This window comes from Fulmarus glacialis, unplaced genomic scaffold (genome assembly GCF_000690835.1).
Source record: "Fulmarus glacialis isolate BGI_N327 unplaced genomic scaffold, ASM69083v1 scaffold10715, whole genome shotgun sequence".
Lineage (NCBI taxonomy): Eukaryota > Metazoa > Chordata > Aves > Procellariiformes > Procellariidae > Fulmarus > Fulmarus glacialis.
In genome coordinates, this window is record NW_009211155.1 from 12,115 (window position 1) to 29,982 (window position 17,868).

At 39.2% G+C, this 17,868-nt stretch overlaps 1 protein-coding gene across 1 annotated transcript; it reads right to left on the reverse strand.

The window, feature by feature from the left end:
• Positions 1-7,605: 7,605 nt before the first annotated feature.
• SEC61A1 (Sec61 alpha 1 subunit (S. cerevisiae)) lies at positions 7,606-16,685 on the reverse strand (the record flags this gene model as incomplete). Its single annotated transcript, XM_009577428.1, has 11 exons — positions 7,606-8,097; positions 9,063-9,139; positions 10,767-10,958; positions 11,380-11,577; positions 12,219-12,379; positions 13,352-13,505; positions 13,718-13,827; positions 14,637-14,768; positions 15,692-15,770; positions 15,873-15,938; positions 16,618-16,685. Coding segments are annotated over 11 exons (1,424 nt in total), but the record flags the coding sequence as incomplete, so codon positions are not given.
• Positions 16,686-17,868: the final 1,183 nt, after the last annotated feature.

The window sequence follows — 17,868 nt, forward strand, 5'->3', positions numbered from 1 at the left end:
GCATCTTCCTATTCCTGTAGAAATACCAAACAAGTTCCTTTTCCAGCTATCAGGGAACATCGGACGCAGATGGAAATTTCCCAGGCACAAACAGATATCCAGCCAGGTACTGAAAGTCCGTCACTACCTGTCACCCAGAGCCCCCCTGCTCCCCCCACACCCAAGCAGGAACCAGAGCACAGCCGAGCTCCTCAGGAGCCGATACACCCATCAGTGGGCTGCATGCAGATGAGAGGGTTTCCCTTCTTACCTCCCCTCTACCTCAGTCTCACATTTAAATGCTGGAGGATGCTAGCTACGCCTCAGCTCACATCAGGGATGTCCTGGTAAACTACAACCACAGGAACAAATTCAGTTCTGTCCTGTTTAAATCCTCCTTCCTCCCCTACTGCCCCATCCTCATGGACACAGAGCGCTCTTCAACGTGTTTACCTTTGCTGCAGCATGTTATCAGGGGGAAATGTGAGGCGTGGATAGTCTAAGGGTCACTTCCACAGAGGGACTGAAACTCTATTCCATGAGCAATACCCGTTTCATGCAAGAACCTCCCATCACAGACGGATCCACGGAACACAAGTAGGTCGGAGGCTTTTACTCAGGTCTTTCAAGTTGTGGGTGGAGCCCGTGCTAAATAATGATTCTTTCTCCCGATTTCTAGAGGGTGCTTCTACTTCGTTATGCTCATACAAAGCTCCCCTGGGCTGTAGCAATGTAACAGCCTTCAGGCAATTTCATTATTTCTCCAATAACACCTTCTAGAACACCGATAGCATCACTCTGTCACCTCTGCTTAGGGAGATGATCCAGATTTGGGTTGATTCAATAGCAATTATTTTTAACAACCAAAAACATAGAGAAATGGTTTTGTCTTCTCTTGTAGTAAATGTAAAGTGTTAAACTTGATGAATTGCAGGCACTCCAAGCTCTGACCATCACTTAATGGACTATGCGTAAAGGAAACGCTCTCTGGAGAAGTAGATATTCTACAACGATGAAACAACATCAAGGCTGTGATATCTCAGCAATTCTGCAAGAACAAAGAAAAACATGACCATGCTGGCACATGGACCACTTGACTCTCTGACCCTCTTTTTCCTCCAGGCATGAGCTCACTGCTGACGCACTGATTTTGGGATTAAGGACAGAATGAAGTGTACTACTTCATTAATTAACTGCTCGCAGTTATGTTTTAAAGACACCTACTTTATATACATACACGTATGCAATTTGGATCTGCATTTCAATTTCTACAGAGTTAACATTTCTTTCTGGTATTTCAAGAACAGGCAACATCAGTGGAAGAGGTAAGTACAGAGATGGCATGGTACAGACATTGTATTCGAGTCAGGACTTTTGCAGTGACCAGCTGTATGACCAGGGACAAATCCTGTCCTTCTCTACAGTATTTCCTTTGTTTTTTTTTTTTTAAAGTTGTTTTTTTTTTTTTTTCAAATTCAGACTGTACAATCTTTGGAGCCAAAAATCTCTCTCACGTAGTTACAGCCAGTACCCACCAAAATGGGCGCTCTCATGCAAAACAAGCAATTCCTGCAATACAAGTAATAGCTGAGCATCCACTTCATTAAAATGGAAACCCTCCTAGTTTATTTGCTCCACAACTAAAGCTCCTCTCTTTTCACATGTGAGATACCCCTGTCACCATTCCAGTTTAAAGGATCATGCAAGCTTCCAGCTATCCACTACAAAAAGGTGGATACAAGTGTTTAAAGCTGAATAAAAATGACAGCAATGTACCTCAACTGCAGAAAGTTGTGTTAGATCCCCTGGCTTGTGTTACTGTATTCCATCATTAAATTAGATAAGCCTTATCCCAAATGTTGGCTTGCTTCCACTAGCCTGTACTGCTTAAGAAATGGGAGGCAGTGAGATAAGAGGCAGCTCTTTTCTACCTACCTAAAGAAGTTACCCCCTCTCCCCCCGTAAATCTCTCCTCCTTTCAAGAGTTACTCAAAGCAAGAGGGACCAGGTTAAAAAAATGCTCTTCTTATAACTTAAAGATCACCAGTTCAAGCTCCATCCTCAAACATCTAAGATAAATTAATTCCTTTTCTAAGCACTTCTAACAACACACTTCCCTGTCTTACAAGTTTCCACATTTGCAGAATACGAAGAAAACTTTGTATAGTAGAAAGGGAACACCAGGTCAGGCTGGGATACCAAGGTTAAACAAAACATTGATTTCTATAGTATACAGGTATTCTGGGCTTTCTCTTACCGGAGAGATCTAGTAGGCAGCTACCCCTTTGCAATTTTAATCACCATTCCCATCAGCACAATGCACTCACGATTTGCTGTCAGCAGTCATCAAAATCCTGGAGCTCAGGAGCATTCTTAGACGCACTCATTTGAAGTGTAGGCACGTCATACCACCACATCCTGGCTTCACAAGGGTACATCTCCTCACTGCCTTACTCCTGCATTACTCCTTCCCACAATTCCTTCGTGGAGCTATGGCTTCTCACCACACGCCCACCAGTTACTCTCTGCAGCTGAGCTCTGCAATCCCAAATCATTGTATAAATGACTACATTTGTGGTCATGGTGAGCCCTTGCTCTAGCTGCATTAGGCATAGTTCTGCAGCCCTTGGGAATCCAGCAGCAGCAACAATTCCTTGTTGTTGCATTGCCAAAAGATAAAGCTATTTAAACAAAAATAAAATTCACACTTACATAGTGAAGTTAATCATGCAAAATGTTCTGCTCACTGTTTCCTGCTCCCCATGCCTGGAGCTGCCTTTTTCTTTCATAAGGCTTCACACCACAGGTATACAGAAGAGACACATCAGAGCTGTTAAGAACATCAAATGGCTAAAGAGATGGCTGAAGATTAAAGTGGGTAATACTCATCTCAGATTTCAGACAGCTAATATTCCCCCAACAGTGCTCACACCATTTTTGGAACCATCCACTTTAGCCTTAATATGTAAGAAGGGGAATCTGGGATTTTATATGTGCCATGTATCCCGATTTTCTCCAAAGCAATACAAAAATTTCTGAAACAGCTTTTTAAAAATGTATATCCTAACTGTTCTTCTGTTTTATTTGTTCCCTCTATTTTAAGCTCTCAGGTATTCATATAGGCTGGAAAATTGACTGGCCCAGTCTTCTTGTTCTCCAACAAGAAATATCTCAGAGCAGGCATCCCATCTCTGACCTTGACAGCCCACTCTGCGATGACAAAGTGTATCATGCCTGTGCTCATTCAGTCTCTAGCCCCTCTGATACAGCTGCCAAAGGAGGTGCCAATTGTCAGGGTATTTCCTTTCTGCCAAGCGCTGCCAGCTTGGCTAGCATCACATCAGCAATAGCCAGAGGATTGCTAGAACCTGGCCCACAGAAGAGTTTCAATTTTAGCAGATCCATCCAGTAGCATATTATAAAACAGCAGCTTAAAATCTAGCTGACTAATTAGGTCCCCAGCTTAGAATATTGATTTTGTTTTTAAATGCTTCTTTTTTTGTCTTCTTTCCAATCCTGTAAACTGTCTCAGTCTAGGCTTAAATTGCGTAGCAATATTCAGCAGACTAAGTGGCTGTAACAGCAACTGCCCCTTGACAGCTGGCATGCTTGAAAAATATTAGAAAATATTGTAAACTCTCTAAAAGGAGAAGATGATCATTTTCAGCATTTCAGCTTAAAACAACCACAATCCTGGCCCCGCTTCTAGGAAGTACAAGTAAGTATTGGCGAACTCCGTTCCCAGCTTTTTACATTGTATGACACCCGTCAGCGTAGCAGCAAAGGAAAAGAAAGAACACACATTTGGAACAGATTTAACACGCATTTCACTGATCCAAATTGCCTTGAACCTGGTGCCTTGAATTGCAGTGTAACATTGCCACCAGGCGGGCAAACGCTCCCCTTTGGCGTGCCAGCATCCGTCCTTCGGGGAGGTTTGGCGGAGCTGGCGGGGCCCGAGTTTCAGAGACCCAGACCCCCCTAGACAAGCAGGCATTGTTTGAACACCTGCACATCTCCCTGCGCAGCTGGGAGGGTGCCAGCAGCGCCGCTGGCCGCAGTTCAAGCCGTGACCTTTTTAGGCAGGAAGCCGGCGAAGGCTGGGGTTTCGTGTCAGAAAGCTGGCAGAGGGAGCAGCGAGAGAAAAGGAGACGGCAGGCCGTCCAAGCCGCATACCAAGTTAAACAGAGTTTCAGAAATGTCATCCGTCTCCCTCCCCTGCACACTTTTTCTGAAAGCACTCTTCTTTACTGGTGATAACACCCTGCAGCCATCATGCATCGGAAAGACGTGCACTCGCTGCGGGGAAGACTCGAACACTCATTCAGCACACAGCGATACATCAGGAAGCAGTTTTAGTATTCCAGGCAGCGAGGGCTGATTGAGGACACGTCAGTTGTGTCACACACCATGTCAGTAAGCAAACAACAGCTTACAAAAACCTGTGCGAAACTCCCCAAAGCTGGGATAAAATTGAAGGCCACCTAAAGCTTATTAGTTCTTGCTGCAAGAGAGAACAATTAGGGAAAGCAGTTACTAGGCCACCCGGCTTCCTCCTTTACCAAAAGCTGGCTGAGAAATCTGTTTCACAAATCACAGTCTGTTTACAGTACAGGGACAGGGTTATCCCCAGAAGAAATCAAGGGAGCACAGCCATGAGAAGTTTCACAGAGTAAAGCAACGATCTTTACAGTTGCAGCCAAAAGGACTTTTTTTTAAAAACAAACAAAAAAACCCAAAAAACAAAATGTTCAAGGAGTTAGGAAAAAAAGGCCCTTTGTTTGTCATCTCAAAATTATATGGAGATAGGCCCTAGGAGTAAGTGAACTAGAATAAACAATATGATTTTTAAGGCTTCCTGAATAACAGCAACAGGGACAAAATCAAACACTCAGCACTTAAGTGCTATGGCACAAGCTTTCACGTGAAATCTACAGTGCAGAAGAAAAGGCTATGTGAACAATTTTGCACTTAAAATACTACCAGCAGAAAGAGGGTCTCAGACTTTGCCTTGGTGTTGGTATTTCACCTAGCTGTCTTGCGGATAACTCATCACATCTACAGTGACTTCAATTACTTCTGTGATCATATCTATGATGACATAATATTCTTACAGCAATCACAGTTATTAATGCAAGTTTCCTGGGGAGAAATAAAACAGCAAGGGAAAAAAATCAAGCTGTTGTTTAAAACAACTTCATACACGACCAAAATCTTGGCCGAACTTCTTGCATCCAGTACCAGTATTTTAAATAAATTTGCTTTTAAGTACTAGTGTATTTCTATTCAGGAGGAAGATAAAACGTTTCCTCACTCCAAGTTAAGTTTAAAAACTCAGAGGGCAAAACAATTTTGGAAGTATCATCAGCTTTGAGTTTTGTTGTTTCAATTAATATCCTCTTACTACTATCATGCTACAAAAAGATTGGCACTGTATTTCATATGGAAATACAGTTTTTGTTAAACTGATGCATCCTTACCTCACTCTCCCACTATTTACTTGTGCATTGCCTTTTGAATTGCAATTCTTCTGGAACAGGAAGCCCACAGGAATCGTTAAGGTTCTGTTATTTTGGTAACCTATTGTTGAGAGAAGACCTTGCAGTAAATACAATTTGTCTTTATTTTACACTGACACTCTAAACAGCTGTTTCGAGAGGGATCACTTTCAGTCTCGTAGGCAGGTAACATTATTCTACAAGTGTTAGAATTGTAACAGTATTCAAAGCACCGAAAGCCAAGCATTAGCTCCAAAGATGTACTTTATTTCATTATAAAGCAGATTGTTTAGGCATTATTTCTTTTTGTGAACATCCGCTGTATGATCAGCAGGTCCTGCTTCGAGGACATAGCTGCTTGACAATAGACAAAGATTTCACCACTAGACAACAAAAATACAGATGCATAGAACAAGTGCTGCTTAGACACTTAAGAGCTAACGGTCTAAACTGCAACCAGTTCTAACAGATGATATGATCAAAAATACAAGTACAGCTCCAGCCCAGCCAGAGCTGTGTGCCCAAAAGTGGAGTCCTTTTTATTTCAAAACAAAATTTGTATTGGGCTTCCTGGAAAAACAACTGCAACAAAAAAATCCCCAAAGCAGAACCACCACACCACACTCCTTCCCTCTCCTTTTAAAGTCACTTTTTAACTGTCCCTTATTTCACATCAAAATTGTGCTGTTGCATACTAGTACTTTATGCAAGACAGAAGAACTATTGAACGTAGCGTGAAATAATAGTGAATGGTTGGTAGTGAGCACTTCACAGATACTTTATCCCAATACTTTTGTTCCTTTTCCAATTGTGATCCTCACCCCAGGAGTTTCACTTTTATTGATAGGTGTATCTCATTCCAAATTCGCAGATTTCTCACGCTTTTGGTATTTGAGCTCAGTGCATTAAAAAGGGCTTCTGGATGTCATCTGTGCTCCTTGGGTACGTAACAGAGTCCCATCACTCCAAGCAGAAACAGTAATTCATATACTGTCAGCCCAACATGCAAAAATGCACAGAAGGCATCTTGATGCAGTGTAGAGAAACATTCCAACATTGTAACTCCTCATTCTGGTTTCCACGTTGTCCAATACTGATTGAGGAAAAGTGTATCTACAAGACTTGTACACCAATATTTGCATTTGGTCCTAGGCACCTGATTAGTACTGACAATCTAAATCAAAGTGGAAAATTAAGTACTATTCTGGTCCATTAAAGCCTTTTACTGTAACTTCTCCAATGTGAGTGTGATCTTCAAAAAAAGGAGGAGTCCCGATACCTTCCGAAAAAGTACTTTTCTATGCACCATTCAAGTCACTGAGATTATAGGACGGAAAAGCCTTCTACATAAGCAACTTACAAGAGTTATCTGACAAGGCTCTCATATCTAGATCTATAGAAACAGACAAGTAACATACATTCTTTTCGCACTCCTTTGTGGTAATGAGACTCAAAATTCACTAGATATGAGTAGTCAGATAATATCCTGATTGCTACAAGACCAGAATTTATTATCAATGAGAGAAACTTAGCTTTAGCAAAGAGCACGAGCAGATTTGCATCTAAGCAGCCGCAACATCCATTTCTTTCAGCTAGCATCAGAAGTAGAAGTACTATCACTAATGGCAATGAAAACTAATTAGAAGGTTTTACAAAGCTGCCGGTATAACCAAGTTTCAAAGTTGCAACTCTTAGGCACAGACTCTGGCAGAATCTAGATTGACCTGAGTTTTCTGCTTATGGAGGAAAGGTGGTGGGAAAGAACACATTCCTATCTTATACAGAAACTTGACAACAGTCTCAAGCCAAAATTCAACACATGACAAGGTCTACCGTAGTAATTACAAAACAAAACATTTGGAATTAGAGATATCATTTAGTAAAAAGAAACAACTGCCTTCCAAATCTGCCATACTGGAAAAAACCCAAACACAAACCTGAACATATTAAACACTGTTTGTGCTTACAACCATAATTATGGAACTTGAGCATTAGAGGGAGAGATTTTTCTCACCGCTACTGCAAAGGAGCTGCAAAAACAAGGTGAATGGAAAAAAATCCCTTCCAAACATTCATTTAACAAACATTTATTAAAACCTGTAAAGGCTTCAGGTATACTAAATTTGAAAGGGGCTCAAAAAGATTTCAAGAGTCATTGAACTAAATCCAATCCAGAAAGCTGATTCTCTAACACATAATTAAAAAACAATTTTCTTAAAAAAAAATTTTTTTGCACATTTTTCCTCATCAGTTTATAAAATGCAAACAGTATGCTAGAAAAGTTTGAACATAAGGGAATGCGCTTTGGAAACATTATTAAAATATGTGTTCCTATAGAATGACATTATCAAGTTTACGTTACTTCTCTTCATCTGACTGGCTATATTTTGAGAATGTTCCTCCCCTCTTTCCTGGGTCCATGAGAAGCTAGGTTTAGAAAAGAAGAGCTCCCATACTGCCAACTTCACTCTGTTCCTTTACAAAAATTTCAAAGTACTGATAAATGATAGTGACAGCGAGCAAAATTCCAGTTCCAGACCCAATTGCCCCAAGGAAGTCTGCCAACACAGAGAGGGCGCCAATACAGAGACCACCAAATGCAGCAGCTGTAGGGATGTACCTGTAGAACAGAAAATGTGCCATTAGAGTTTGCTCAGGATATTAACAAATATACTAGGGATCTATGGAAAGTATTTAAATCAGAGGCAGGTTTTTTCCCAGCAAACCAAGAGAACCAAACTGAGAACAGAAAGAACACTACAGAGATAATCTAACCAGGTGGTTAAAAAAACAAGAATGAAACTACATGAATGGAAAAAAGTCAATGGCAGAATACTCTCTTCTCTCATGGGTCTACAATCCAAGATAAGGAATGTGTAATAGTGCCAGTATACTAGGTAAGGAAATAAAAAGCTTAACCTGACTGGAGGAAAAAAAAATGCTAAGCTAAGAAGTCTACCATGCAATTAGGCACAAAGACTAAGCTTGTGGCTACTAAGCTCTTCAAGTCATTTGCAGATGACTGAAATCTAAAGTTACGGTAACATTTCTGTAACATGCAGGGTGCATAGGTCCTACCCTGCAATTAGAAAACCATCAGAGTGGTTCCAAAGAATGTTTATCAATATGGTGACAGGCGCTTTATATAGAGAGACCAACCCCTGCCTACCTCTGCATTTAGCAGATTTAAGTAACTACTTGTTTCAGAAGCAAGGTCTGCGTGAAAACAGTACTCAAGACATAACACATTAAAAATTACAGTAAAAAAATACTTGTGCGTCAATTTGAAGTAGTAAAGTACGCTCAAATGCTCATTATTAGCTATCCTATAAAAAGTACAAAAATGAAAAAATATAAGAGAAATACAAGCTCCAGAATTTAAGGCACATTCTCTAACTGTAAGGCAAGAATATGCTGTACTGTACAAGTCTTCCATTAATGAGACAATATTCTATGTCTCTATGTAACATTGAAGCCAAAAGAGTATCTGTGTTCTAGGATCTAGAAAATGGAAGTCAAAGCAAAATTTGACATGTATTTCCCCATAACACTGTGTGTAAATAGCCTGTGAAATGTGTAGCTCACCTGTTTAGTTCATGTACCATTGAAGTTTCTCTGTGGCCTCGCATTACCATTTGTTGTTCTTTCAATTGTTTGGCAACCTGTATTGAATCAAGGAATGGAGCAAGTAAGTTTAGCGTCATTTGCCAAGGCCACAGAACTTAGCACTATGGGAAAACAGAAGCAAGACATTTCAGTAAATGCTAGTGGGTTTGGAGGTTTTTTTGTATTGTTTTGGTTTTTGGGTTTTGTTTTTTTATATTATTTATCTGAGTTTAAAATATCCAGTATTTTAACTTCAGATAGACAGCACTCACAGGCCCTTTTCCACTACTGTCAATTACGCAAAGCTTTTTGCATAATTCTAATCCTATTGAGAAAAGGAAAATCTGGAAATTGGTGAGCTCTCATACACATAATTCAATTCCTCTTTTGCCACCGACCCTTCTCCTGGTTAGGGTTTAATAGATGTTAGCAAAACCATCCTATGAAGTGTCCACTCCATTTCAGTTTCCCACATTCAGTTGAGCTAACTATCTGTGGGGCCACAACAGAAACTAGAAAGAATCCCTTTTTGGAACATTATTCTTAAATTGGATTTCTGCAATTGTACCAGGTTACAATAGAGTCCTGCAAACATTTTACTAACAACTGAGGGGAACCAAAACTCTTAGCAGGGGAACTTCTGAAGGTGCTTGTCACTAAATCTGATGTACTGAGAAAACACACTTTCAGATGATTAAGCTACCATTTCCACTACATAGTGAACATTTAAGTAACGATTTATCAATTTTTATTTCTGACCTTGTTTACATGAACTGAAAATAATTTTATTCAGTATCAGGGAAGTACATTAAAGTGTTAAAAACTGTTTGTTAGTTTATACTGAAATAAAAATCTGGCTATACATGGCTGCGAGTGCCTCCCTGCATGCCTGACAACAAGAAGCTAGATGCAAGTCCAAAACAAGAGAGTGCTCACGCTGTTACAGTAACTGTGTAACTATTACATATTTGTTAAAGAATGGATTAAACCATTCCATATGGCTGCCAAACTTGATTTCCTACCCAAAACCACACAATACAAACATACCATGATGACAACTATTTTCCATCTTGTTTTCCAATTCCAATTTCAGAATGATATAGTTGCTGAATATCAAATATCCTGTAGCAAATGGAAATTTTGAGAAGCTAGGCTCAGGTACATTAGTGCACTGCACTATATTCTCTGTTATCAGCGCTCTCAAGTTAAAAATAACAACCTCTACTTATCTTCCCCAAAAAGAAGTTAAGAACTCTCTATGCCAGGCATGGTATTCAAGCTTTACCTGCAAGTTCTGAAGTGGCAACTGCCTTGCACACGGTGCATCTGTCATTTGGCACTGAAAGCGTTTCTACCTTTCCTGTTACCTTGCCTGCCCTCACACTGATCAGATGTTACACAGCAATGTTCAAAGTTTCCTAATGCCAATGAAAGCAATTGTTTTAGTTTTGTTGTTGGTGGTTTTGAAAAAGCAGTAAAGAAAACAGGGGAAAAATTACCCCCGTTCTGCCCTCATTCTCCCCACTTACAAAAAAAGACATAGTCACTGTTTATACAAATGATAAATATTACCAACAAGATTACCAGCATAATAGCTATTTCAGAAGAAAGTCAGTCTTGTTCTTACAACAGCCCATCTGTTTTCATCATGTAAGCTTACATAATTTATCATTTTAAACTTACATCTTTGGCAGAGGAGCCAGAGACTTCAATCCATGTCTTAGAGAAGAAAGCACAGGAGCCCAACATAAATACAATATAAACAACTGCATGTACAGGGTCTTCTAATACTGAAGAAAAGGACTCTGGAGGTGACAGATAATAACAAAGTCCACCAACTGGATAAGCACGAGCAGGGCCTCCAGATGACGTGTCCTAGAAGAAGGAAGCAAGCAGTCACCAACTTTCTCACTATTTCTTAACCATTAAGCTAAGCCTGGGTTTATATCACTTTTGTATCACCGTGTATCATTACCACTACAGCATTACACAAAGACTCAACTTTACTATCACAAACAGTTTCTAAAGTAGAAATGCAACACAATAAGGAACAGCAAAATACCTAGGACAGCAAAGAACAGCCCAAGGTAAAAGGTAAATGGAGACTTAACATCTACACTCATCACAGCAGGTCTCATACTCTACCATTGATTTAAAAAAATTACTAACTTAGGAGTTTCAGAGTACATGACCACCTGTAGAAGTGTGCCTTAATATTTAGAGAGACCATCTCTTCAACCATGCATTTTAATGGTGCTCTTATAAAGCTGTATGCAAGATTAGAAGGAATACTCACAGACCAAGTGCCCAGCAGGCTAACCAGTAAGTTGCCACTGAACCGAGCAGAAAGCATCTGGGAGATGACGTACAGGTTTGACACCAGGGCAGATTGAAGAATAATGGGAATGTTGGAAGTATAGAACAGCTTGATAGGGTAGGTGTTGTACTGGCCACGGTAGCGAGCAGATTTGATAGGAAGATCCACTCTGAAGCCCTGAAAAGTTTTCAAAAGAAAGTCCCTCATTATATCTGGACATGAACCCATACCACAGGTCATTAATTGCAAGTGCAAGGCCTTGACAGCAACAGAAAAAAACCTGCAACCATTTTGTGCAAGTACACACACTCTACCCAGAGGGCTATCCATGCAAACACTTCTGCAAAGGGCCTGGAGGCCTGCAGGGTTGTCTAAACTCACACATATAAGGAGGCATGAAAGACAAACATCAGAAGAAATCTGAAGTTTCAAGAAGACTGAACATAGCGTCCAGGAAAAGAAACATTAAAACTTTCTACATTCTTCAGCAGTTTGCTGCAACAAACAGTAAGAGACATACAGGCTTAAAGACTTCAAAGTATTTTCCAGCAAAAAGCAACAACATTTGGGTTAGGCAATATTACATGTACACATTCATCTGTTTTTTTCAGAGACCGAAGTAGGTCTCAAGTATTTTGTGTGGCTACAGTAAGCATGAAAAGAGAAGCTAGCGTTAAATGAACATCCAGATGTTGCAGGTAAAAAAATGAGTCTTCTGAAGGCACTAAAAAGTGAAAATATAGTTTCCTGTAGAAGGAAGCAGATTACAGATATACTTCCATACAAACACTTTTACAGTCCTCTTTATTCCAACTGACCTGGAAATAAATTACAATAGCAAAGACAAAGATGGTGGCAATCAGATTCATAAGGTTGGGGAGATTCTGACGGTAAAAGGCCTCACGAAGAGCTCTGACTTTGTCTGTACGAGTAGCCAGAAGATGGAACAGAGCAATGATGGCTCCCTCAAACTCCATGCCTTGGAAAGGAAAAGAAAAACCAAGTTAGGTGTGCTATGATTATCTCCAAACTTCAGTGCTTTGTCTCATACTTCATAACATGGCATACTTCTGAACTACAGGATTCAGAATGGGATTTCTCCAAGTCTTTTTCATCTTGAGCATGTCCTCAGGCTTTTACTACTGTCATCCTTCATATCAGCTATGTTATTTCCAAGATTTTTTTTTTAAACTCCCCTGTAGTGGCCTAGAAACTAAATCACAACCCAACAATCACATGGGATAACTTTATTGGTCTCTAGAAACATTGTCATTCACCAAGTTCTCTCCCAATTTAATAAGATTAAATGAGGGAGACAGCATGCTTTCTAGTATCATTCATGGTGAGAAACTAATTATTGTTTGTATTACAGCAAATGTAATAACCTCACTTACGTTTTCTACCATACAGCACCAAACAAGATCACTTCCTATCAGGTTTGGAGAATAAGGTCTTTGGGGCAAAGAGTAAGACATGCAGGGAGCAGAAACAGACAGATGATATTTGGCAGTAAGTTGGGCAGCAGCCGTAATACAACAGCAGTCTACTATTATCAAGTTTTAATGGAGGCACTGTAAGAAATTCTAGTTGAGGAAACATCTTGCGAGATATTAAAGAAATGTCTTTGTACTTGCACCTTGCATAGGAGCACTTCCTGTATTAACAAGATTCACTACATGGCAACTACATAGCTAAGATCCTAGTAACAGCATTCGCCATTTAAGTTAACATATTGCAAAAAAAAGATTTTGCCTTTTTGTACAAAATTAAGACTTTTCTACAACTGACATTTTTGTATTTTAAATTATCATTGTACTATTCTATATAAAAGTGTAAAGAGTTGGAATTTTAAAAGAATATGGGGGGGGGAAGCTGCTTGGTTTTTTTATGTTTCCTTTGACAAATAATTCAATCCTAATGCAAGTAAAGAAAATGGACTATGCCATATTACCTCGCCCTGTGTTCACCGTGGTGGGGCTGAATGCCTTCCACACAATAGTCTCACAGATATTGGTAGCAATGAAGAGAGAGATGCCAGAACCAAGACCATATCCTTTCTGTAGGAGCTCATCCAACAGCAGAACTATCAATCCAGCAACAAAAAGCTACAGTAAAAAAAGAAATACAGCATTAGTCCCATCCCTTTTTAATTTTTGTTAAAAAACTAACTTGTACTAAAAGATAAGGAAAGACTATATATAGTATGAGGAAGCAGGCACACTTTGAGTTTTTTTCTCTGCATGTGGGGCAGGCAGTCCATAAGGCTGATTTTTGGATTCTTTCAGAGGCAGAATAAGTAGAGAGGACTAGAAATTACCTGAATTGTGATGAGCAAGCAGATACCAGCACCCATCTCAGATGGGTCTCCATACATTCCAGTCATTACATAGACAATAGACTGTCCGATGGTAATGATCATTCCAAACACTGTAGAATACCAAAAAAAAGTATGTATTTGTTCTGGAGATTTATGTCAGTGGGCAATTAGAGAAATATAAATCACTTCTTTGTAGAGAAAGTTGGGAAAGAATACATAAGTTACGGGATGTTTAAATTCAAGGGCAAGTTAAGTTTATTGTCTGAAATTTGCCACTGAAAATACAAATACACACAGACACTTCAGAAACAAGTACACTTAGAAGCAAGTGGGTTTGGCTACCGAAGATTGCTTTAGATATTGAAAAGTCTGAGGGTGTTAAGATATTACCTTAGCAATTTATGATTCTTTTCTTCAAGTAAAAACAGATCACTAAGTAGTGTGGTACAGCACAAAATAGCTAAAGAATACTCAGATTTTTCTAAAAGCCGTTTATCAAGTGAGCACAGACATCTCCTATTGCTGAGAAAGAACCATGCTTGAAACTGTAAGGTGAAAACAACTACAACAAACATCTCAATCAATACAAACTTTTTTAGGTTAACACTGACCAACACAGTTCAAAGGCTGGGTCCCCACAGTCTACATATTGCTTAGTTTATCCGATGAGATTACAGCAGCAATGCCAATTGCAGATACTTCTCCTTTACAAATCTATCTGAAGCTTAACAGCTAACAAGCCAGAGAGCAGTCAGCAGAAGACTAATGAAATACAGAAATCTGTAGCACAACATGAACACATAGCATGACAGAAACCCATATATCTGACTCCAACATTCATGACACAGCAAGTTTACACCTCCTACTGTTAGAGTTAGATACTCTAAAACATCAGCCTTTAATGTCAGCTGTTACTTACATTTCTGTGCTCCATTGAAGAGAGCTCTGTCCTTTGGGGTGTCACCAACTTCAATTATCTTGGCACCTGCCAAAAGCTGCATGATGAGCCCAGAAGTGACAATAGGTGAAATACCCAGCTCCATCAACGTACCTGCCAGACACAGGAAGAACAATGAAAGAAAATAATAGGGCATACCATACCCAGGCACCTTTGAAGTTCAAAGATTGTTTTTTCCACCCCTTACATCATGATGGAGAAGATATAAAACTCCACAAATGTAAAAGTTTTCAATGATAACAGAAACTTGTTAAAAGTCAGTCTGGTAAGTAATGCAGTATTTCTCAGTACCTTAAATCTATGTTCGCCGAAAAAGACTTTTCCTGTCAGGAACAGATTTACTCTGCATAAAACAAGGTAGGAATTTGCTTTCTGCCTTTGACAATCGGTCACTTTATTATTTGTAATTTTAAACAGGAAAACCCAAACTTTTTTCAGGAGTGCACCAAGTTGCATGTATGCATATACGCCCATTATGATATAAACTGATAAGATAGCCCAAGTGATATGTAATACCAAGTGAATTCAGGAAACTGTCACCATTCTTAATTCATACCTGTATTAGAAAGCCTCTACAAGAAACTGAAATTTATACAAACTATCATGAATTTTAATCTTCTGTGAGACAGACTCAAAGACGTCACCCAGAAAACCACAACACGCGTATAATATGGTTTGAAACACGAATCAAAAGCTTGAAATATATACTGAAGATTGCAACAGCAGTGATGCAGGTAATTAGGAACTGCCTCCTCACTAACCCTTTTCCCTCCAAAATGCTCCTTAATTTTTGTACATATAATAGATTGCACACAGCCAACCATAAACTCATTTTGTCCACAAAGTTGTGCCTTTCCCAATGCCACATTGGTTTATGATTTTATATAATACAAAAAATGACTTTGCCCTCTCTACTTCAGCTTTTATCTTCGTTAAAATAGAGTGGAATGTAAGAACAAGTCCAAAAGCGTTTTGATCCAAGCTAAAAAAGTTCCCTCCTGAAAGACTGACCATACCTCTATTTGACGCCAAAATCACTCTCATCCAGTAGAAAGGATCTGCTGAGTCTGATGACATGATACCAAACAAGGGAATCTGCATTTCCAACCAACAGAGGAAAACTGGATTAAATTAGAGACTTCATAACATCCTTTAAACATTTCAGCCTTTCCTTAAAAACAAGGGAAAGAAACATACCTGGCAGCATACTAAAAAGATGAAGAGTGTGATAGCTGTCCATAGTACCTTTTCCTTAAACTGAATCTAAAGGGGAAAAAAACCAAACCACAACAACAGTCAAAGATGATAAAGCTGTCAAGATAGTAAGATCTAGTCAATCAGGCAAACTTTCATAGTAGCTAAAGCGCACTTGATTTTCTTGTGAAGGGACAAAGTACAGGACATCCTAAAGAAAATAACTCACTCTTCACCCTTTTATACTATATAAGGCCAAAGAAAATGACAAAGCTTTACTGAAACTTTAATCCAAATAAACAAGCTTACACCAATGAAAGGTAATTCCTAGTACTTCCACAGAAATGAGTCTTACATTTTCACAAGAAAGAGCTTCTGGTATGAAAAAAAAATAATACAGAGAAGCTTATCTTAGCAAATAATCTTAGATTAGAACTTACGAAGCAAAGATTTTTTTTTTAAACTAGTTTAGACTCCAATATGTACTCTTTTCAACACCTCACCACTCACTGCTGTGACATAACCACATCTGCACAATTGCATTTACCAGCAAATATATTCTTGTACAACCATATCCAGAGGACAGGATGTCCTACAAAAGCACTCCACTAAAAACAAATGTGCCTAAAACTGCCATTCTCCCAAGGAGGAAAAAAAAAAACCACCAAAATCCCACAAATGCAAACTATGCTGTAAACATCTTATACTACACAAATACAGACCTATGAAGAAAATTTTATCAACTTACCTTCCTTTCTGGCTTTTGGATTTCAGGCAAGATAACACAGAAGGGCTTGATTACTTCAAGAAATTTTACTGTAAGGAAATTAGTTAAAAGACAAAGTGAACACACAGATACAAAGAACACTTGGAAAAGCTCAAGTAAAATTGAATTTGGACACATAATTTATATGTCAAGAGTTCCAGTTAAGAACAAAGGTTTGTTGGGGTTTTTTTAAATTAAATTCTTATCTGTTCTAAATACATCTTACTAGCTGAGCCTCTGAGTAAGTACAATATGGACTGGATCAAGAGTTTTCTCTTTTTACCAAGTAGGTTGACAGCACAAGAAAACCTTGCCATTGTTTTGCACGAGTTTATCAATACACTTGAACTTTTATTTTGTAATAGCTTCTCCCCTATCCTGATATTTGAGAAATACAATGCCCAAGATAGTTTTAACTCAGGGGTTACTTTTGGGCCATACAGCTTAAGAATTCCCACACACTGTTCATAAGCAACAATTAAAGTTACTTTACAGAATGTCTCATACATTGATTGCTTTCTAGTCAAAAGGCCATATTCTTAGATCAGAAGAGTCAAAGTTGTCTCAGTCTTAGAAAAAGCATACAAAAGAAGGGGGTATCTGCAAGGTCACAAGTTCTCCTACGAGCAGAGAGATCTGATTTTGAACAGAGTTAATGCTAAATTTCCTAAGACAAATCTAAGACTACACACATATTTTGGACTGATTTGAATTAAAAAGCATATGACAACGCAGAAGAACTGAAACTACTGGTGCCTTTCCACTTCTTTGTGGAAGGCAACAACTTTAGTGTCAATTTTGTAACACTTTAAGACCAGCCCATAAAAATTATTTACTTAATTTCAAACTATTAATTGCCTGAAAAGTTACACTGGATTGTGGTTTTAAACTTAAACCAAATCGTGATTCTCTCCTACATCTACAATAATATATAGACTGACTAAGATGCTTTTCAAGCAACTCTTCCTCGAGGTAGCAGACTCTAGAGACTCCCATTCACTCGGATTAATTCTAGACTACAGATCACTGTTCATAGTTTACTCTGACAATGGACTTGATTTTTTGGCTTAAAGCGTTATGACCAATGACCAACGTGACAGCCCGTCTCTCCCTGCCTCGGCACCGCACCAGGCATACTCGAGCCTGGCTGGGATGGCTGGGCTCGACAGTGCCCGCTCGGCGAGCGGCCCGGTCACCAGGCATCACCCAGCAAGCTCCCTTCGCTAGAACACC